The sequence below is a fragment of the Lycorma delicatula genome, chromosome 4 (assembly GCF_047948215.1).
Source record: "Lycorma delicatula isolate Av1 chromosome 4, ASM4794821v1, whole genome shotgun sequence".
Classification (NCBI taxonomy): domain Eukaryota; kingdom Metazoa; phylum Arthropoda; class Insecta; order Hemiptera; family Fulgoridae; genus Lycorma; species Lycorma delicatula.
This window is the reverse complement of record NC_134458.1, coordinates 64,725,785-64,749,451: the sequence shown is the minus strand read 5'-3', so window position 1 is coordinate 64,749,451 and position 23,667 is coordinate 64,725,785. Positions and strand designations below refer to the sequence as shown.

At 30.6% G+C, this 23,667-nt stretch overlaps 2 protein-coding genes and 1 long non-coding RNA gene across 10 annotated transcripts in view; 1 reads left to right on the top strand and 2 right to left on the bottom strand.

Moving 5' to 3' along the window:
- Positions 1-9,757, bottom strand: part of LOC142323480 (STE20-related kinase adapter protein alpha-like) — a 48,203-nt gene extending 38,446 nt beyond the window's left edge. For 2 of the 7 annotated variants that reach the window (XM_075363185.1, XM_075363190.1), the window contains exon 1: positions 7,934-8,020. Coding sequence is in view for 2 of the 7 variants with exons in the window: in XM_075363188.1 (XP_075219303.1) it covers positions 7,934-7,943 (10 nt within the window). In the remaining 5 variants the exon portion in view is untranslated. Of the gene's footprint in view, positions 1-540; positions 698-7,933; positions 8,021-9,225; positions 9,613-9,648 lie in introns of those variants that run through there. The other 5 variants (XM_075363184.1, XM_075363183.1, XM_075363189.1 and 2 more) reach the window with 5 other exon arrangements.
- Positions 9,758-12,916: 3,159 nt separating this feature from the next.
- Positions 12,917-23,667, top strand: part of LOC142323481 (protein seele-like) — a 17,117-nt gene continuing 6,366 nt past the window's right edge. The window contains exons 1-3 of one of the 2 annotated variants that reach the window (XM_075363191.1): positions 12,917-13,126; positions 18,318-18,433; positions 22,611-22,817. In XM_075363191.1, coding sequence (XP_075219306.1) covers positions 13,027-13,126; positions 18,318-18,433; positions 22,611-22,817 — 423 coding nt within the window. In that variant the 5' untranslated portion in view covers positions 12,917-13,026. The other variant, XM_075363192.1, reaches the window with a different exon arrangement.
- The window catches only part of LOC142323482 (uncharacterized), a 21,637-nt gene continuing 18,903 nt past the window's right edge, over positions 20,934-23,667 (bottom strand). The window contains exon 3 of the long non-coding RNA XR_012756105.1: positions 20,934-21,175. This is a non-coding gene — a long non-coding RNA (uncharacterized LOC142323482). The remainder of the gene's footprint in view (positions 21,176-23,667) is intronic.

Sequence of the window (23,667 nt, the reverse complement as noted above, 5' to 3'; positions counted from 1 at the left end):
AACTACAACTGGAAACTTGATATCAAAATTATAAAGATTACTCAGATTGACCATCCTATTATAATGGAGAAGTGGGATGATGTACATTAAGATATAACATGTGCTATAATCACCAAAATGAAGATATAAACATCAGTAATTAATATTGTACAGAATATTTTCTGTTCAGAATGTATAGATGTTATTTCATAAATGTCATATATGTTATTTGATAATAACATTTAGATAATTAAATAGATGTTTTTGGGTAATTATTTTGTTTTATTTCTCCAGATATGAAACAGCATATGCTATATTTTTAAAAGGAAAGTGTGTTTCCTCACTGCAAATTATTAAATATTTAAAAATGGCAAATGAATTTATCATTAGTACTTTCAGATATCCAGCTTTTGATCAACTAAAGTTCAGATAACCAGGTCTTTTACTATTAAATCTATAGAAAAATATGCCGATTGTATACATGACTAAAATTACTGATTGGTTTAAATCACTTAAAAAATTGCAAAACAGAAATCATAATTCACAAATAATATCTCTTACCTTTTTGTAAACAGATAACACACTAAAATAGAACTGATTTGCTGAGTAATTCCTTTTTAAAATTTTCTGAGCAAACGTTCCTTTTTACCCTCTGAATTTTACTAAATGCTTACAAATTTATTCATTGGCTATACATTTTGTATATCAACACAGTTAACTGAAAGTAAAATATTATCAAAATAATAACAGTAAAATAATAATAACAGTAATAATAATAATCTTGTTGGTATAAATTACTCCGAGTTTAAGGAATGTCAATGGCAAAAGTAAAAGCTGTGAAAGTGTGGGATAATAATAACAAAAGTAATAATTAATAATACAAATTAATAATAAATTAATCATATAAATGCAAGTTTAGATTTTATACAGTATGTTTTTAATCTAATTTTTACCATACACTACTAAACAGGCAGCTAGGAATACACATCCAAATCAGTTGTAATTTAATAAGTGTAAAATACAGTCATATTAAATCTAAACTTAATGCTACATTAATGTAACATGTACTTTTTTAAAAAAGTATAAAATTTTGATGTAAAAGAACAAAAGTTAACCTGGATCTAAACAGCAATTTAGGAATGATATACTATAATCTAATCCTCAAAAAATTACACAGTAAGAAAAGAAATAATCAGCAAGTACCAAAACTGAAAAGAGAAAATCGAGACAGAGTCAGACAAACTAACACATTTCAGAAAAAAACACTAATACTCCAACAAATTGAATTTAATGTAGCTACACCAAGTGCTGTTATATTTAAATAAAATCTTACACCAGTTACTTCTTTAACAATCTGATGTACTCTATTGTTTTAAGATTGTATTGTATGTAAGTTTATTATTTAAGTGTACTGTGAAATAATATGATCCAAGCTCATAAAAGCTCAAACAAACAGGTCGTAAGGCCAAATATTGCACCCTCATCATTATAAATGTCAAGAACACCTTTAATACTGCAAGCTGGATGAGGATAATGCAAGCGATACAGGCTCTTGATATTCTCTCCTACCTGAAAGAGATGATATCCTCCTATCTCTCTGATAGAATGTTATTTTACAACACAGACGATGGTATAAAGGCTTGTAGGATATCCAGAGGGGTTCTGCAGAGGGTTCCATGCTGGGACTCACCCTGTGGAATCTCATATATGACAGGGTATTAAGGGTTCCCCAACCTGAAGGTGTTACTCTGTAGGATTTGCTGTCGACCTAGCCATGCTGGTGCTTTCAGAGGCTGGGAGAATTTAATCCAGTCTTCATACCACAGGGTACAACTTTGGAAGAGGAGGCTGGCCTCCATCTAGTACCTGAAATAACGGAGTTGGTCATTGTCACAGCTAAAAAGAAAACGGAAAATATATCCAGACTGCTCTCAGGTTGTAGAATTGAGGTCAAACCTGCGATAAAATACCTTGGCATATGGATAGACATGAGACTCAACTTTGGCGTTCACATGCAGAAAGTCTCAGAGAAGGTGGACAGAATGTCAAGAGCAGTGTTTAGGCTACTGCCCAATAAAGGGAGTCCCAGACAGAAATATAGTGCACTGTTGGCCAGTATAACAACATCAATATAATTGTATGGTCCTCCAGTTTGGGCAGCGGCACTGGACACTGCGATAAATAACAAGAGAATATCAGTGGTGCACAGGCGTTCCTGTCTCAGGGTTTGTTCTGCATAGGATGCGACTGAAGTTCTGACAGGTCAGATGCCAATCATAACGACTTGCTTGCTAATGTGAGGAAAAGAGCCTGGGAAATAGGCAGGTCACCTACAAACCGATGCCATGAGGCTTAGTTGGTCAGGACAGCACACACTGAAGTATGGCAGAGACATTGGAATGATGCGGGTAAAAGATGCTGGACTCACTGACTAATCTGTGATATAGCCAAATGGATATCAAGGAAGCATGGCAACATGAACTACGTCCTGAGTCATTTTTATCTGGGCATGGGGGCAAACTTATTCAGATTTGGACTGGAAGTTTAAAAAAGGTTGGTAGGCTAGAAAATTTAAAAAGGGAAATGGATAGGATAAATGTGGATGTAGTAGGAATTAGTGAGGTTCGGTGGGAAGAGGAAGGCGACTTTTGGTCAGATGATTTTAGAATAATTAACTCAGCTTCAAATAAAGGGCAGGCAGGAGTAGGTTTCATAATGAACAAGAAGATAGGGAAGAGAGTAGAGTATTTCAAAACGCATAGCGATAGAATCATTGTAATAAGGATAAAATCAAAACCTAAACCGACAACGATTGTTAACGTCTATATGCCTACAAGCGCCCATGATGATGATGAGGTAGAGTTTGTATACGAACAGATTGATGATGCAATTAAACACATAAAAGGAGATGAAAATTTAATAATAGTTGGAGATTGGAATGCAAGCATTGGAAAAGGCAAGGAAGGAAACATAGTGGGTGAATACGGGCTGGGCAAAAGGAATGAAAGAGGGGACCGACTTATAGAGTTTTGCACGAAGTATAATTTAGTAATTGCCAACACCCAATTTAAAAATCATAATAGAAGAATATACACTTGGAAAAAACCAGGCGATACTGCAAGGTATCAGATAGATTATATCATGGTTAAGCAAAGATTTAGAAATCAACTCGTTGACTGAAAACTTACCCTGGAGCAGACATTGATAGCGACCATAATTTGGTGATAATGAAATGTAGATTGGGGTTTAAAAGCCTGAAGAAAAGGTGTCAGATGAATCGGTGGAATTTAGAGAAGCTTGAGGAAGAGGAGGTAAAGAAGATTTTTGAGGAGGATATTGCAAGAGGTATGAGTAAAAAAGATAAGGTAGAAAATGTAGAAGAAGAATGGGAGAATGTTAAAAAGGAAATTCTTAAATCAGCAGAAGCAAACTTAGGGGGAATAAAGAGAACTGGCAGACTGGCTGATGGATGAACGTAGAAAATATAAGAATGCTAGTGATGAAGAAAGTAAAAGGAACTATCGGCAATTAAGAAATGCTATAAACAGGAAGTGCAAACTGGCGAAAGAAGAGTGGATTAAAGAAAAAGTGTTCAGAAGTGGAAAGAGAAATGAACATTGGTAAAATAGACGGAGCATACAGGAAAGTTAAGGAAAATTTTGGGGTAAATAAATTAAAATCTAATAATGTGTTAAACAAAGATGGTACACCAATATATAATACGAAAGGTAAAGTCGATAAATGGGTGGAATATATTGAAGAGTTATACGGAGGAAATGAATTAGAAAATGGTGTTATAGGTGAATAAGAGGAAGTTGAGGAGGATGAAATGGGAGAAACAATACTGAGATCTGAATTTAAGAGAGCATTAAAAGATTTAAATGGCAGAAAGGCTCCTGGAATAGACGGAATACCTGTAGAATTACTGCGCAGTGCAGGTGAGGAAGCGATTGATAGATTATACAAACTGGTGTGTAATATTTATGAAAAAGGGGAATTTCCATCAGACTTCAAAAAAAGTGTTATAGTCATGATACCAAAGAAAGCAGGGGCAGATAAATGTGAAGAATACAGAACAATTAGCTTAACTAGTCATGCATCAAAAATCTTAACTAGAATTCTATACAGAAGAATTGAGAGGAGAGTGGAAGAAGTGTTAGGAGAAGACCAATTTGGTTTCAGGAAAAGTATAGGGACAAGGGAAGCAATTTTAGGCCTCAGATTAATAGTAGAAGGAAGATTAAAGAAAAACAAACCAACATACTTGGCGTTTATAGACCTAGAAAAGGCATTCGATAACGTAGACTGGAATAAAATGTTCAGCATTTTAAAAAAATTAGGGTTCAAATACAGAGACAGAAGAACAATTGCTAACATGTACAGGAACCAAACAGCAACAGTAATAATTGAAGAACATAAGAAAGAAGCCGTAATAAGAAAGGGAGTCCGACAAGGATGTTCCCTATCTTTGTTACTTTTTAATCTTTACATGGAACTAGCAGTTAATGATGTTAAAGAACAATTTACATTCGGAGTAACAGTACAAGGAGAAAAGATAAAGATGCTACGATTTGCTGATGATATAGTAATTCTAGCCGAGAGTAAAAAGGATTTAGAAGAAACAATGAACGGCATAGATGAAGTCCTACGCAAGAACTATCGCATGAAAATAAACAAGAACAAAACAAAAGTAATGAAATGTAGTAGAAATAACAAAGATGGACCACTGAATGTGAAAATAGGAGGAGAAAAGATTATGGAGGTAGAAGAATTTTGTTATTTGGGAAGTAGAATTACTAAAGATGGACGAAGCAGGAGCGATATAAAATGCCGAATAGCACAAGCGAAACGAGCCTTCAGTAAGAAATATAATTTGTTTACATCAAAAATTAATTTAAATGTCAGGAAAAGATTTTTGAAAGTATATGTTTGGAGTGTCGCTTTATATGGAAGTGAAACTTGGACAATCGGAGTATCTGAGAAGAAAAGATTAGAAGCTTTTGAAATGTGGTGCTATAGGAGAATGTTAAAAATCAGATGGGTGGATAAAGTGACAAATGAAGAGGTATTGCGGCAGATAGATGAAGAAAGAAGCATTTGGAAAAATATAGTTAAAAGAAGAGACAGACTTATAGGCCACATACTAAGGCATCCTGGAATAGTCACTTTAATATTGAAAGGACAGGTAGGAGGAAAAAATTGTGTAGGCAGGCCATGTTTGGAATATGTAAAACAAATTGTTAGGGATGTAGGATGTAGAGGGTATACTGAAATGAAACGATTAGCACTAGATAGGGAATCTTGGAGAGCTGCATCAAACCAGTCAAATGACTGACGACAAAAAAAAAAAAAAGGACTGGACCATTCAAATTTTTGCCCCAGTTGCAAGGGCACGAAGGAAATGGTGTATCTTGTGTTTTTCAAATGCCAAGATTCATATTAGAGAGGAACACAGTGGTGACTAAGCTGAAAATAGACAGATTGTTCCTGCCAAAGGATCTCGATGAGATAATGGTCATTTTGGCTGAGAGCTGGCAAGCAGGGTCGGACTGGGCCAGTACTATAATGTTGAAACTACAAGCCCAACAAGATGCTAGGAAAGGAAGAGCGATGGTCATGCCTTGGCACTAAGATCTGGGGACAGGCTGCCTGCAGAGCTCCTGCAGGGTCCTGGGCCAATGGGATCATTCCAGAATAATGAAGTAGCCAGCACTCCCAGTGATGATACCTCCAATGATAGCTGCCGTAGGTAGTTACACCTCACAAAGAGAATCAGCTGCTGTTCCAAAGTAATGCCTTGCGGCGGTTCCTGGAAGGATGGTATGTGGTGGTTTAGTCAGTATCCATAAGCACACATACGCAATAAGTAACAGTAAGTGGAACCTGCTGCGAGCCCAACAGACTCTATCGAAGTGCCCGTAATAGAATTTCCCAACTCAATAAAAAAAAATTAGGCTCATGGAAGCTGTAAGTGCATTTTGAAAATTGTACATCTATATTATGGCTTACAAATTAAAAATTACTTTTACTCCAAATAAATACAGCCATTTCTTAAAGAAGAAAAAAGAAATAATCTCATAATAATGCAGACTAAGCTAGATAGAGAAGCTATAAGGGGAAACGAATACTTAGATATAAAATGTATAAACTAAAATATGTATAATAATAACAACTCAATAAACAATAACAAGTTCATGTCTACTGAAAAGATTAATTTTTTTTTTTTTATGAAAAAAATTGAAAATATTCCTGACAGCAGGTAGGAAACTACTCACAAAAAAAAATGTTCGAAATTAGAATGATTATCAGCAGATTCACTAGCAAAAAGAGAAATAGGTAAGAATTTAGGAAAAACAGTGGTATAGGAAGATAAGAGAAGATCTGTGTTTATCTTTTATATTTATTTTAATTAATATTTCTTTAAGGTTATTAAAAGGTCATTTGAGTGATTGGTGGCTCAGAAAAGAAGCTACTTAGAGGTAGAAGCACATTACTACATAAAAAAGCACTTTTGAAAAGGTGAAACGATTACTGACAGCTAAAAGGATTCCGACTGAACTGAGGAGTAGGTTCCTCAAATGCTTTGAGTGGAGCATATTTATTTATTATGTAATGATAAACTGAGCCCTAAGCTAGGAGACATGTCGAAACAGATTTAAATATAGTTAATTGTACAAGTGTTCATAAATTATAAATTACTGCTCTATTATAAATGGAAATTTCTAAGTTTAAATTTAAAATATGACGACATATAAATATGTACACAATAAAAAACAGAGGTTTCTCATTATGTTATATGGATCTGAATCATGGACAGTTGGAAAGAAGAAAGAAAAGTGCTTAAAATAATACTGAAATATTGTTGAGGAGAAAAATGTAAAAAGTGAAAGACAAGATAAAATAAAAAAGTATTGAGAAACAAGGAGAGGAGAATTTGATGAAAATGATAGGAAGAGGAAAATATGTTAGTCTGAGTATATCCTATGTATTAATTATCTTCTCTGAAGGATGGAGGGTTCATCAGGAAATCAGTCATGTACAGAGACATTAACACATTGACTGCCATATGAGATGTATTTGACCCTTTGCTCAGGCAAAGAATCATTCACAGTTGACAGATAATTTATTTCAGCACCCATATTAATTTGTTTGGAGCATCATGATTAATATAACTGTCACAGATAACTACTGATATAGACAAATATGCTATACATATGGCATCTTGATCCTGAGAATAGATTGGTAGAAAAATGGGAAAAAACAGACTTTAAAATGTTCCTTGTAGTTTTAACTGAGAATGATTTTTCACATATTTCTACAAATCTGATATCACTGTCACAAACACGTAAAAACTTGCACAAATGTTTACTTCTTTTCTTTCCATTCCTAAACATTAGTCTTTCCTTAATAACAATCCTACAGTTCCATGGAACTACCCATTTCTCATGTCGATCATCACTTCCTATCATATTTATGCTTTTAATCACCTCTTCTGAACATACATCACTTTCATAAAGTTGATAAGTACTTTGATTACCACATAATTCCTTCAACGATGATCATATTGATATAAAGCAAACTAAAGCATCAAAAAGATGCAGTTCAAAACTTCCCACTTGAACACCACAAGCAGGAAGGGAATAGAGTTAATGCCGATTACATCACTTATATATATGTTATGTATAACCATCATCTGTGGTATAAAGCCTAAATTGGTACTGATAGAGAACTATAACCCGAATTAGAGGATTCAGACCAATTCCATTTCCTCCATAAAGCACATATAAACAGACAGCAACGGATTCAATGAATAAGTGAAAAATAATATGACAATACTGTAATATATGACAATAGCCATTTTTTCATTGAAAAAAAGTAGCAACATATCATCATCATTTTACATCAATAATACAATCTCATAAAACCGTTAACAAATAAATTTATACGACATTACCTTTCTTCATCAAGTTTTAGTAGAAACATCAAGCAAGAAGCTTGCATATGGGCAAGCATTACACATTCTTCTGACAGGCTAATGATGCTAAAAAAACAAAACAAAAAAAAATACAGAACACTTCTGAATATAGAATAATAATAATAAAAACAGAATATAATCTCAATACCAAGTCAACCGAATTACTGGGCTATAACAACAAAATATCTGTTGCAAAAATGTTTCAAATCAACAATTAAAAGAAAGTTTTACAGATTCAACTTCGTATCAAAAAAAATCTTAAGTTTCATAATTGCTACTGATACAACCTTTTTATTTGTAATATTCAACATCTGATAAAACCATGATAAATTAATAATGTAATTCTGGTGTTAAGGTACAATAAGAATTATCTGATAATGTGTTATACAAATTTACAGTAGCGGAGTTCTGTTTATTTTCTGTTGCCAAACCGAAAACTATTTATTAAACAAAACTACATATTTCTATGGACTAAATGTTGACAACAGAATTTATTACAAACTTTGTTAAAGGATGCAGCAAAAAAAAAATATATTTTAAACTAGATAAACTAGCCTACTTCATTCTAAAATTATAATTAACTTTTGCTTACAAAATTAGGTTTGATTAATAATCACTAATAGATTTTTAGATAATTGATGCTACACTGTTTCATTTCTGTGGTAAAATAAAGACAATGTTCATAAATGAGGAGCACCTCATTCCATAATTTCTTTATGCAGATCAGTAACGATCTGAACCATAGAAAAAAAGACCTCTTTTTCTATACTTTTATGGTTCTATTCTTTCTTCAAATTTTAACATGTATGTAACAGTTTGCTTTCAGTTCAAAGCTTCTTTATATATCATAAACAAGCCTACAAACGAAAATGATTAACAATTAAAAAGTCAAATAAAACAAATATACTGAGAAAGTAACAGGTAGCATGCTGAAATTCAAAACATTCTTCAATAAAAAAAAAATTCTATTAAGTGAAGCAGTCAAACAAACAACAGTTCAAAAGCTTATCACTCATTGTATTGTAGATGGAAGCATCAGGTCCTAATAACATTTCTACATTATATATTACTGATATATGTATGGTATAGCAGCAAATTGCTTTTAATGTAATTCTTTTAAAAAATATTATTACATTTAAAAGTGATCTTTAACACTATGATGAAAACATAACTTAATAACAATTATAAACCAACTGAAGACGTGTTTTCAACATAAAATTTTGAAAATAAATATTAATAAAAGGTCAAATTACAATATTTTTTTTACTAACCTGTGTAATGAGAACAAATCCAACAACTAAGGATAATATCGAAAAATAAACATTATAAACACTTAAAGCTGCGAAAATAATTACAATGCAAAATCATAAAAATAGAAGGGATTCACATTATTATAGAGGTTGTAAATCAAATAAGAATATCAAATTTGGAAAGATTATTAGTAAAAACAAACCAACAAATAAGACGTTAAATTGAAAAGCTGTAACGCAATTATAAATTCATTTATACAGTACAACATAACCTAAACAGAATTACTAAAATGCCCAATATTTTACAATCGGTATTAGTTATCTATTTGAGCAACTGTAGATGCACAGAAACACAACACATAAAAAAACATTAATTAGCTATTAACAAATGTTAACCTTTAAACCAAATAAAAAACTTAGATTTATATTTATATTAATATTTACATTTACATTAATCACGTCTGCTTTCATTATCACGTGTCGAAGTGCATGCGCGTTGTTAAATATAACTATTCGTTTTAATCACAGTTGTGATTTTTCTAGCCAGTATTAAGTGAAAAAAACTTGTAACATTTCTATCTTACTGTTGAACATTGTGTAAATGCAGAAAAGATAATGACATCATTGTTTGCATTGCATTTATAAAAAAAAAGTTTCTTAAAATCGCGAATAACTTACAGAATATTTTGTCATTTTCTACTTATAGTAATATTTTTTACAAAACTTACGACTGTAATATTGCTAATGAAATGCTTTAAATGTGCCAGTTCTTTATCTGTTAGCTCCATGGGTAACAGGAGGAAGTTCTTGTACTTGCTTCAGATAAAATTATTAAGAAACCGAATTACGTAATTGTGAGAACATAAAATTCGAACTCGTAGCTTCTTTTAATGATTGTTGGCTAATCACTATCAAGAGGATCTCCTGAGAAATCCTTCCCACGGATTTGCTCTACAAAATGAAATTTACTTAATTAACTAATTGCCCTCTATCGAGAATTAAAACGCTGGAACAAGAGCCTTGAAGAGAACATAATCGATAGAAGGCTCTTTAATAAAGAAAATTGTTGCAGTGTCGGCAAGAAATACCGTTGGATGATTTCAGACCATAATCAGAAGTTTCAAACATCAAAAATTATGCTTTGAAGATCTTACCATGAGAATAATGGGGCTCTCCTGGATTCCTTTCCAATCTGCAGCGACTTTCAGTCATTGTTTTCTCTTTTATGATGTACTGGAAAACGCTTAAACAGAACAAGACTTTGAAGGTTCTTCTGGAAACTCACTTCCGGGGTCGATTGCCTTGAAGTGTAGTGATTTCGGTACGTTCAAAGAGGCAGCAGGCCTTGGCCTAGTACGACCCAGAAGGAATGGTGTGCAACATACTTTCAGTCTCTAAACTTAATCAGATAATCAAAAAATTTGGCCGATATAATAGCGAAAGAGAAGATTGCACATTTTCAGCTAAACAGCAAACAGGGCCCGTATATAGTTTTGTAGTTCACTTTGGTAAATATTTTTTTACATTGTAACAATTTTGCCTCAAAGAAGTAATCTTACAACATAGAATATCATCAGCTAGTCAGCAGGCCAAATAGCAAAAAAAATTGCACTGGATACATCCCTTAACACCGAGGACAGTTTTAGCAATATCTATTTTGTTTAAAATTAAAAATGCTTTAAAATGAATTAATTATTCTTCTTAAATCTTTTTGGGGGTAATAATCAGTACTTTTCTCAGTGGAGTATTATAGCCCTGTTGTAAATGGCTTTTGCCTTATAAAGCTAAGTATATTTCTTTGTAATAAAACAAACAGGCATTGTTTGAGAAGGATTTAAACCAAGTACCTTCTTTATAGCAGCAAGGGAGCACAGTTGTTTGGGGAAACAGTGGAAGTATCTGTAACAAGGATGATCATCGGGGATATGGAGGATATCCTCTCTTCTAGTACTGTTGAATTCTCCACAGCATTCAAATATAACGAGTAAAGCTTAAAACATTATCTATGACACCCACATCTAGGCCTTTTTAAAGGCCCTAGAAATTACCCTACACCCCTTCAAAAACATTGGGGGTGTTTCACACCCATGTTTCTGAGGACACACATCAAAATCATAACAATTAAGTTTTTCTTTGTGTACAATCATTTCTGTATAGTTTCCAATCAGACATACAACACACATTTATCTTTATTAAAAAGTAATCTAAATATTCTTTTGTTCTTTCTAGATCCACCTTCCATCAAACTGAACTGGGAAATTAAACATTTGATTGAGGGTAGTTGGTGTGGTAAGTAATGAACTTCCAAGGGAGGAGAATTAATGTTAGCAAAGTTATTCCTCAATAGGGTGATTGGTTAGGAAGAATCAAACCTCCCTATCCAAAAGTAGTAAGATTCAGTGACAATCACTAGGTATGTCTCTAGACCAGGAAGTCCAACTTAACCTTGGACTCCGTTACAGCAATTTGCCCTGAGTCCTTCGATATCAAAGACACAATATACTTAAGTACATTGATTGAATCTTGCAGTAAACTTATCTTGTTTACATCAGTGTACTAAGTACACTGACCAAGTCTTGCAATAAACAAAACTCATCAACCTGATATAATCTAGTATGGATCATTGAGAATGTATTAAGGCCCTCCCTTTTATCCTGGGAAATTAGCTTGTTTCCCACTATCAGTGGAGTAAATGTAATTACTGTATGAGAAAAATTCATGGACCTTGAGATAGAGGAAACTTCAGATTTCCCTGAGTTTATTTAATAACAGTAACTTGAGAGACAACCTGTTTCTGACTTGCAAATTTATAATAATGTTAATGTAGATGGTGTAGGAATTAAAAAAAAGCCTTATCAATTTAAGTTTAATTTGGTTATTAGATTTTAATACCACACATCATAATGACTACAAAAATAATTTTCAAATTACTTTATGAATAGTCTACCTTCGCTATAACAATCACTTACTCTATATAAAAAAATATGCAATATCCATCTGTTTTTCTGTAACTGAGCACAATAATTCAATGCACGAGAAAGGATCCATTATTAAACTATCTACCTGTTTTAAAGATCTTCCCACTAGTTAATTTAAAATAAAATTAAATAATCTTCTTTTAGAGAAACAATATTGTTCCCTTATGAGTTTTTAAATTATACTAATTAAAGCAGAAAAAACTTAAAAAGCAAAAAATAAATTTGAATCTTCTCATCTTCATGTAAAGTATGTATGTGCCCAAATAATTTCAATTTACTAATCTATTTTTTTAAAGATTTTTATTTGTTTACTATCTTCAAATATTTATTACTACTTGAAGTGGTTACTTAAAAACTTTTGCAACGTTACTGTGATGAAAATTTTACACCACAGTTTCAGTGGACCAGTCCAGGCAAATTCTTCAGTACTTTTCCGTGATCTACTTATGCGTTATTAAGTACTGACCAGAATAAAATTGCAATTTTTTAATCGTAAAACGTAAAGTAAATTTTCCTTACAATAATTTTAATGACTTCAACAGTGTAATTCACAGTATAGTAACGCGTCATTTTTCTCGGTACCAAAACATTATATTGTAATCATTTTCGCTTCTAATCTTTGAAAAGAATTATGGAAAAATACATGAATTTTTCTTGCAAGACTTTTTTTAAAAAAAATTGTATTTTTTTTTTTTTAAGATCATACAGCTGCATAGAAGGTGCGATGACGTCACGTAACCAATAACGTTTCAAAACGTGTCACATGTATTTCGAATTCAACAGCAGTTTCTGTAATGAAATACCTGTTTAGTAAAACTATCACCTTGGTCTAGAAAAGGAAAAAATGTTAAAATTTGTTCTCTGTGCTGTGTTTTATTTTTCGTGTAGTAGTTATTGTCAGCTAATTGACGTACCAGTTGATCACAAAGAAATTAAATGTTTGGGTAGGCTATCAATAAATTATGTTCTTGTTTAAAATGTAAACATTGGTTCTACTTGCACATTACGCGTGATTGTTAGTGTTAGTAGTAATTGTATTTAGTATGTATTACCAACATTTAGTAATTTTATTTCAAGAAATTCATTTAATACAGTTGTGTATGTTACTATTTTATATAATTTATTACTTGTAGCTCTAATTTAAATGTGTTAATTTGTATTTTACTACGCCTGGAGTTCGAAGGATTGTTAATATTTTTACATTGTCTTACCTTAAAAGTCTTTGCTGTGTTGATAACGTAATATATTGACGTTTGTTATGTTTACTTGACAAACCTGTAGATTTTATTTTATCGAAAATAGTCTAGTTGATGAACATAGTTACTAGGTGTTAGCATGTGAATGTAGATGTAGATGTTCAAAACGTCTCTGGTGTTAGTTTTAGATCATTAACATTGTTATAAAGCATTATTTTTAATTACGTCATTGGTGGTTGGAAGCTGTAAACCATTTTTGTAGGGTTATTTCTGTAATTTGTAATTTATTGTGTTTTGTACTGTTATTTAATGTGGAGAGTAAATTGATCTAGTTTTTCAGTTAGTTATAATTTAGAATTTGTAGTTAAATTTATTAAACAAATTTCATATTTGACTATTAAATCATTGCAAATAAATTGTTTTTCTGTCATTAGGGTCTGCAATCTAATATATTCTGAAAAATAAAATAAAGTAAAAATTTTTAGGTATGATTATGAGCATTATGATGATGTACTTTACACAGTTGCTTGGTTACAGAAGAAATTTGATATTTTTTGTTTCATTTATGGTATTTTAAGGCTAACACTGGTAAGAAATTATTGGTAAACGTCACTGTTAATTTAAATGACAAATTAATTGTCCTGGATGATAATGAAAAACTTTTTTAAAATAAAGCATTATAACAATCATTAATTAATACTGTTGTGATTTTTTATTAAGTAGAGATTTCAGGAAACACTTCCTTTCAGCTATTGGTCAGTATTCTTAATATTGTAGAAAGCTGTAAATTTGATAGTATTAATATCTCTTTAGAATTAATTTCTCCTGATTAAAATATGATTGAAACAGATTTCACTACATTAATAATTTTATTCTCATTCAAAACTGTTAAACAAAAAGGGTCTTAAAATTCAGTGTATTTCGATATTTAATAAATTTGATTATGTATATCAAAAGGTTATTCCTTGGAAACAAGAAATACTTTGTTTTGGTATTACTAAAATACTATGACCAACTTGTGAAGGATATTATCTGCATTTTTATATGGGTATGTGCGTTTTGAAATTTGATATTAGAATTATTTTGTTTCCTCTTTATGTTTAGAGATTTATATATTAATTATAGCTTCTCTAAAAATAAATACAGATATTTAAAATCTTATTTTTTAAATAACATGACATATTCATTTCTAGCTATCAAAATTGTATTGTTCAGATGATCATTTTTAGACATCATTCAACATTATTATGACTATTGACTGTCAGAATTATACATCACAATCAGAAGTTTTAAATAAATTCTAGAATAAGCAGTAGTCATTTAATAATGACTTTTCCAATAACTTAAAGTTGAGTAACAGTTAGTTATACAGAGTGATGCTATTCATTTGTAGTGTATGGGTGCAGTGGTGTCATTGATCTGTTAGTTGTCATTGTACATCCTTAGGAGTCCTACTCTTTTGTGTATTTTGTATTGTGGCATATTACAAACACGGATTTTATTTTATCGAAAATAGTCTAGTTGATGAACATAGTTACTAGGTGTTAGCATGTGAAACACATATTAAGTTGTTTCAGTTTTGATTTATTATTGGGTTAATCCATTTGAAGTGTCCAAAAAAACGTAAGCTGGTTGCTGGACCAATTCAAAAAAATTGAAACTTACCCACTTTCCTACATGTTTCAGGACCTTAAAACTATTTTTTATTTTATTTAAGCAGTTTACCTGTGGTGGCCATTTTTGTTACAATGCACACACCTATTTTTGTGATAAGGGTTTACAGAAAAAATCAGCTAAAAAACTATTTGTCCAGGAAGGATGAAACAAAAAGCAATTTATTCATATTTACTCAAGGTAAAAGATTGGTCCAGTTGTTTATTTACCTTACTCTCTTCTTTCTGTGAGACAATTACCAATAAATTTGAACATGAAAACTGTGAAATTTCACTTTTGGTAATTTTTTTTAGAGGCAGGGATGGCATACACAGTTTGAATTATTTTGTTATATGTAGGTATATGTTAGTAGGTTTACCATAAATAATATTAATGGTGATGTACTTACCCCTAAATGTTTATGAATTTTTGAAAATTAATTTTTTTTTTAAATTCAAATTTTGGCTTCAAATAACTTTGATGGGAGCTGGTGATAAAAATCATAAATTTGCAAAACTTGCAGTTTTTTTGTAGATGTTTATGGCAAATAAAAAAGTTTCTTGTGTAAGTTACTAATTTAATTTTTGAGAGATTATAACTTTTTTATTAGTAACTAATAAAAAAGTTATAATCTCTCAAAAATCATGGAAAACCTGTTAAAAGCGATACGATTTTGACTTGCTAAATATGCTCCAAGGGGGTTTCTTACCTTCTTTGCACTTTACAAATTTTATATTTAGCCTCTATGTTGTTGAAGTTAACATTTTCAATATTTTTAAAATAGTTTTCTTAAATTTATTAATGATAGGTCATAATTTAATGATAACTAAACCAATAACAGTAACCAAATACAATTTTGATTCAAAAATGTTTGTAAAACTTACCCAAACAGAAATTTCAATGAGTAGCCTACATCTTTTTTCAAGGATTCATTTTTATTTTTATATTGGTTTATTTTTGTAAACACTATTGAAGAAAAATAAATCGTAGCAAAATTTTAATTATTCTTGTTTAATTATTCAATGAAATAGCCTTTTTCTGTAGCAATGAAAGTTTATTATTTAGTGTGGTTAACTAACAGCTGTGATATCTTCTGATAATTCTCTTGAAATTGTGTGAGAACGACCCATCGCTGTAGTTAGTTCAAGTGATGTCAACTTTCTCAGGACTTTGTAGATTTGATACCCACACTTCGTCTTGTTGAGAGTTTTGAAATGATATACATGCCTTAGATCCATGCTTAATTTTTTCAGTTTTGTTGAAGGTGATACACCTAAAATGCTACAAGCAGCATCCAATTGTTCAATATTGTGATGTGGAGCAGTGTATTGCTCTTGGTCTTCGCATTCATATAGTTATTTGTTCTGCTGAGAAAAAATGTTTTTGAAATGGTTAACACAAAGAAACTTTCCAGGAACTAAATTTAAATTTGGAAAAATATGTTCTTTAAGAGCTTGCTCTAATGTTATTTGTCTTTAAGTTTTTCTTAACTGTTTTTTTATGAATTCTCAAAGGGACACAACAGAACTCCCCATACAGGTGACTGAATTTTGAGTAAAACTTTATTCCATGATATTTACAAACACTAGTGACATCTGAATTAACATGTAAAAAAATAAGTTATTGATTTAATTATTCTTGTTTAATTATTCAATGAAATAGCCTTTTTCTGTAGCAATGAAAGTTTATTATTTAGTGTGGTTAACTAACAGCTGTGATATCTTTAACATTTATTTAACATAATGATAGTGATTTATTTAACATTTGCAAATTTAATATTATAAAGTCAAACTTATTTATTTAATAAACAGTTACAAACACAGGATGAAATTTGAGACACTCACTAAAGATGTGAGCAGGTGGTTACTGACATCTCAGACTGACCAGTCTGTAACTGCAAAACTAAACGATGCAACAAGTGTAAATGAGCATGTTGCAACATGAATTTTCCTGACAACTGGAAATGACTTCAAGCGCCTGTTATAACATGAACACTACAGTTGAATTGTTCAAACAAATTATTTCCATTATAGTAAGAAGTATAAAAATATTAAAGTACCAAGAAGACAAGAAACCGCCTTGGAGCACTTATTTAATGAGTCAAAATGGTATTGCTTTTAAGGCTCCTACACACCTTCAATCCAATCCGCCCCATTCTCCAATTTAGGAAAGGAGATCGCTATCCACAGTACAATTTCTTTCTTCCGATCTCATCATTAGTTTGTACCACTGAGACTCACGACCTGATCACACCCTCGTAACGGCATCATTTTTATTGAAAAATCAAAAAATTGGGGTTGCTTTTACAACATTATTGATCCTCCAAAAGCCCCCCCCCCCACAAAATGATTTTGAGCAAAAAAACTGGCTAAAGGAAAGAAAGAAATTTATCCATTCGATATTGTTGAAGCAATTGAATTTGAACGATTTCTGAATTTTTTTACGAATGAATCAACAGTGTTTTATGGAATTTTTGAGAATGGTAAAGCCATTCATAGAAAACATGCCATTTTTTTATTGTGTACGTTCTCAATTGTTAAAAAAAAAAAACTTTTTTTTGTAGTTACAGTGCTTCTTTGTTTGAGTTTGAAAATTTCCAGCAATATATATGTTCTAGCATAATGTCAGCACGTTGTTTGTATTGTAATAAATACTTTAAATTGAAGAAAACAAACTACTTACTGCAACTGACGCCCGACTGCGCTACACACTATCCAATCTAGGAAGGAAAGTGGAGGGGGTCTGTCCTAAGTCAGTTAGTCAGATGGGGAAGACCATCCGACCTTCCTAAATTGGATTTCAACTTTTTTGTTAGGACAATCAACTACACTATTTGCCACTTTCATCCTACATTTAAGACATCGGATCAGATTGGATTGGAACGTGTGTAGATGCCTTTAAAAGTTTTTCATGATTTTTTGAGAGGTTATAACTTTTTTATTAGTATAATACACAAGAAACTTTTTTATTTGCCATAAATATCAACAATAACACTGTAAGTTGTGCAAATTTGAGATCTTTACTTTGTTTCATCCTTCCAGGAACAATAGTTTTTTAGTTATGATTTTTCCATAAACCCCTTACAATCACAAAAATAGGTGTGTTCACTGTAACAAAAATGGCCGCCACAGGTAAACTGCTTAAATAAAAAAATGTTAAAAAGTTTTAAGGTCCTGAGACATGTAGTTAAGAAGTGGGTAAGTTTCAGTTTTTTTTTGAATTTGCCAAGCAACCACCCTTGGGTCATTTCAAATGGATTGACCCTATTTCTTACATTGTTTCATAGTTTGCAAGCAGACAGTAAAAGAGATAATGTCTGAAATCTCAAAAATCAGTCCTCGAATGAAAATTGAAGTTGGTGGATACCAAATTGACGGGCATGGGAATCAGAAACAGAGAACAGTAAGTTAATAAGACTTATTTTATACTTTTCCTTTTTTTGTCAGTGACATTATTTGATTTACACCATTCAATTAAATTTTAATTTATTTTAATTAAATAATAATAATAATTTTGGTATCCATTATTGTTTTATTTAAACCACTTGAACTTTATATAGATTTTAAGTCGTTCAGCTATCTCATGTAATTCACAGTTCACTTTGACTTACAAAGCTTGCCTTGTGTCAAATTTGAAAGTGTATTTTATCACAGTTGGAGAGAAACAGATTGTTGTATTTATGAATTGGTTGCAGAGTGAGAGTTTATCAGCTTTATTTGCCAGTGAGAGCCTGGCAAAATAGCTTAGACTTAAAAATTTGCTTAAGTTGTAGGCAATTTAAATAAAATGCTGTTCGAAGAAGTTAATGGAAAAGTAATTCAAATAAAGTGCAGTGCAATTGGCAGGAAGGTATTGAAGTTTTAACCTCTTAAATGACAAAGCAATACTGCATTAATTTTAATGCAGGTACTTGATTTGCAGCCATCAGTTTTTGGTAGTACTTTATACTCTAGGTTTAGAAGAGCATTAATCCAGTCATTAGAACATTTTAATCTCTTTATTCTTAGGTAGGAGACTGGTAATTCCTTTCCTCATTTGACAGTAATTTTATCTGTGTTTAATTTGCTCTAACTACATTCTATAACAACTGTTCTTAATCTGTTACCTTTTGTAGTGCAGTGTATTCCTTATATAATGAAGTGTAATTTTTTTTATATATGGCTAGGTTTTGTCTGAATCTGGTTTTTGTCTTCCTTGTGTTCTGTTTTATACATTACTAGGTTCATCTTTGAGTTCTGTGTGAATCTGGATTTATATATGCAAACATAAACAGATACACTTATTTGTTCCCACACCAACTAATACACACATTAACAAACTGATAAGCAAACGTAAGTAATAAACAAAAAAAAAAATTAAATTTATATTTCATTATCAATAATAAGTTAAATAAAAATATCACTTACTGCTTTTTTAAAAAAAAAATTCCTCCACATTAGTGATTTTTTGTAGTGTATACCGCACCATCAAATGTATAAAAATGTTTTTCTTTAAAATTTAAGAAAGAAGGATGTTACTACTTAGTCAGATTGTTCAAATCTTTAACAATCTGAATTTATTATTCAATAATCATCCACATATAATCAGATTTTAGTTGAGTATTATATATTGTTCTCTAAGCAGATTCTAGAAGAAATTAACAAATTCAACCATAACATTAAATATGTGATGGCAAACGAGAAAGACAAACTATTAATTTTCTACACCTAACAATAAAAAGAAATAATAATCTAGATTTTGAAATATACAGAAAAGAAACCTTTATAGATAACATCATTGGATGATTTTAATCATCCAATCGAGCATAAATTAGCAGCTTTTAAATACATGATAGATAGAATACATAAATTACCATTAAAGAAACCAGCATATAAAAAAAATTAAACACTGTTTTTCAAATAGCAATGAATCACAGGTATAAAAAAGAAATAATTAGAAAAATAAATTAAAATGATAAACAAACCTAAACTTTAAAACAAACTATAAAGAAACCTTTAAGTGGAGTAAATTAACATTTACTGTGAAAGAAATTTACCCAATTAAACAATTCTTTAATAAATATAATATAAAAATGGCTATAAATACAAATAATACACTAAAAAAGATTTTTAATAGCAACATAGAATAAAAAGATATATACAACAGTAATGTTATATACAAAATAAACTGTTAATGCAGTGCAACATACACTGGACAAACAGGAAGAAAATTAAGAAATAATGAACACACGAGATCTTTCAAAAATAAAAAAAAATGATTCTAATTGTACAACGCATTTAATAAAAGGACACCTCAATGAAAATGGAAGAATCAAGGAAATTAATCCCCAAATGTGTTAAAGGAAGAAGAATGAACATTTAAGAAAATCTTTAAATTAAAAAGTAACAATGAAATAATCATAAATAAACAGATCAATAATCAAGCGGATAACCTTTTCAAGAACCTAAATTTATTAAAAGCAGGAAATAGATAAATAAAATTAAAAGATAATTATAATCATTAATAACAAGGTCAAGTAAACAGGAAGAAGGCCAGATAAGGCATGATGTCAAATATAGGGAGGGGCATTGACTAAAAGGTATATAAAGATTAACAGAAATTTAAACCATCGGTACAGTAAGTTTTGACAATGGAGTGGTTCCAAAACATGTCAACAAGAAATCAAAGAATGAAGCTAAGAAAGGTGAACAGTACTAAACATAGAAACTATAGTGATCTTAGCAGAAAATATAATAGTAATTATTATCTTAATAACAACAAATATTAACTTTAATCAACATTTTTTAAGTTTCAACATGAACTATATTATCTCGCTGACTGACATCTCGTACTCTCATCTCTCAGACTCACCTCACCGGACTGACTTCGTAATGTCTCGCTGGACTGGTTCACTGAACTCACATCTCGCCTCTCCTCACAGAACTGTCCTTGCGGGACTGATGTTGTAACATCTCGCTAGGCTGATTCACCCATATTCATTTTAGCTGGTCTTCTCAGGAATATTTATACTTCTAGCCTCTTTACCTGCTGGACCGGACCCAAGTGAAAGCATGAGAATGAAGACCAAGGCTTTTGTTCTCATGAATTCCAAACCTCATCTCTTCTCATGGTGCAACAGGTGTTAATTGTTTGACAGCGGGCAGTCTAACAAAAGATATATATATATATATATATATACATATATATTTGAAGAGTGTTCGCTCTTCTACAAATACTTCATTATAAAAGGTGGAACTAATGGACCTTATTGTAGATAGTTCCATTTTGGAGTTTGTTTAATTTCTAAGGATTATTTTGGATAGAATGATCATTTTAAACAGAAATGAAATAGAAATAAAAGTGTGTATATATAAGTATAATACAGTACAGTACTGTATGTGTGGATATTCACATAATAGAAAAAATAAAATTTTTAATATTTTGTCTACATATGTTTATATGTTATAATTTTAATGTTTGAAATTAATGTGTAATTTGATAAAAAAAGAAAAGTTTAACTTATGGTGAGGGAAAACCTCGAAAGTGCTATTAAAAAATAATAAGCATAAGGTAAAAAGCATTATTAAATTCTGTACTCTTGGTAGTAAACAGTTTTTATACTTTTGTCTTTGAGATATTAGTACAGAGGGGAATATGGACAAATACAATAACAAAAGAATTGTTTTTGCTAAGTTAGTATATATGTATATCTGAATATATGTTTTTAGAGGCCTTTCGAACTTAAATTATTTTATCTTCAGCAGTTAAAACGTATAAGATTACATATAAAATATTAGCATATCATGCTTTGTCATTAAAATAAATCCTCCTTCATATACCATGGTCTTAAGTGAGGTCATAGTGATAATACTTCTAAAAATATTGGTTATGATAACAGTACTACCAATTTAAATACAGGATCGTCATATTCAGTTTGTTTATTCATTAATTTATGATTACTTTTAAATTTAGAAACAATATTTTTCTATTATATCTATTTATTTATTATTATTTACCTATTTATTTATTATTATTATTTTTTATCTCCAGTATCTCTAAATTATTGTACATATCAGTAATTGTAGTTTATTTTTTATAAGGTGATCAGTAATATTTGAAAACTAATTATTACATTTTAATAAATTAGCATTTACATCACTTTTGTGAATAATTTTATTTTTGATTACTAGTTTCATCTTTTCCCTTTGAGCATATTCTAGCAGATTTAAGATTTCCTTTGTGTAAGATTATGTTGAACTTCTTTTATTTGCATATTTATTTGTTGATATGCTGTATGATTATTTCTGCTGTGACTACTTTGGCTGTATTCTGTGTTTGTTTTTTTGTACGAATGTGTTAGCGCAAGTGTTGTATTTTTTATCTGTTTATGTTATGTAATAAGTCATTTTTAAATCTGTAAACCTGATTTTGTTCTTTTATTATTATTTTGATGATATGCATTTCCCAAATGTCAATTTTTGGTGTTATTTTTAATATGTTTTATTAGTATTATGTATAACATATATCTGTGTATAAAATATAAAACAATATGGTTTTACATATTAGTTGTCAGAATAGTTGCTTTATAATGTCTTTTTAGCTTCAATATCGAAAATCTGAGATATATCTAACTGAAGTAATGGAAAATATTTGTAAAAAAATGGAAAATTATATTAAAGCAAAGCATAAAAACACTGGAGAAATTATTGTGATGTCAATTCTAGGCGAAGGAGGTGAAATGAATCCTCTTATGGGTGAAGTTGATATTATTCAAGATGCTCATCTCAATAAAAATCTGAAAACTTATGTAAGTTTTATTGTTCACTTTTAACTGTTATTTTGTTTTTTCTAATATAGGAAATATTTTAAGAAATTAAGATTTATTCACTGTTGTTTAACTCTTTCTTCAGACTGACGACTAGATTCAGGTTTTTTTAAGCACTCAGAAATGTATTGATTCCCTGGTATAATGATGCAGTTGGTTCCTGAGAAGTGAACATAAATTGGACAGTTGTAGATTGAACCCACTGACACTGATTCATCGATGTGTACAGACATGAATTTAAGTGCAAGAAGATCATCCTTCATTGTAATTTTTAGGTGTAATTAAATTACAATATTTTAATATTTTTAATAAAGTAGTTGGATTATGTTGCCCTGTACCGTGTAAAAATACTTTTATCGATTTACATCCGTGATGGCGTACATATTCCAGTAGAGGCCTGTTTCATTGACATTGAATGTCAATTAAGCTGAGTATTCACTTTGCTGTATAATTTTAGCATTGTTGATTCATTTAGTGATCATTCACATCACTGATTTTTTATTGGTTGAAATAATGATAATGCATTCTGAATTTATTTCTTCTATTGCTACAGTTTTCAGTAGATAATCATATGACCAATATTCATGAAGAGAAATTTTTAATTGTAAACAAGATATCAGAATATTAACAATTCTTCTTCAAAGGACCCAGTTTTAGAGTCTAGATCTTGAGCTTAGCAAACTGCAGCTGGGAGTGTAGTCATAATAATTTGTTTATAATTCTGTCCACTGAAGTAAATTATCAGTAGCATTTATTAAAAAGAATTGTACTATTACCGTTTTTATCAAAATTATTTATATTATCACTACCACCAATAATAAAGGTTGGGTTT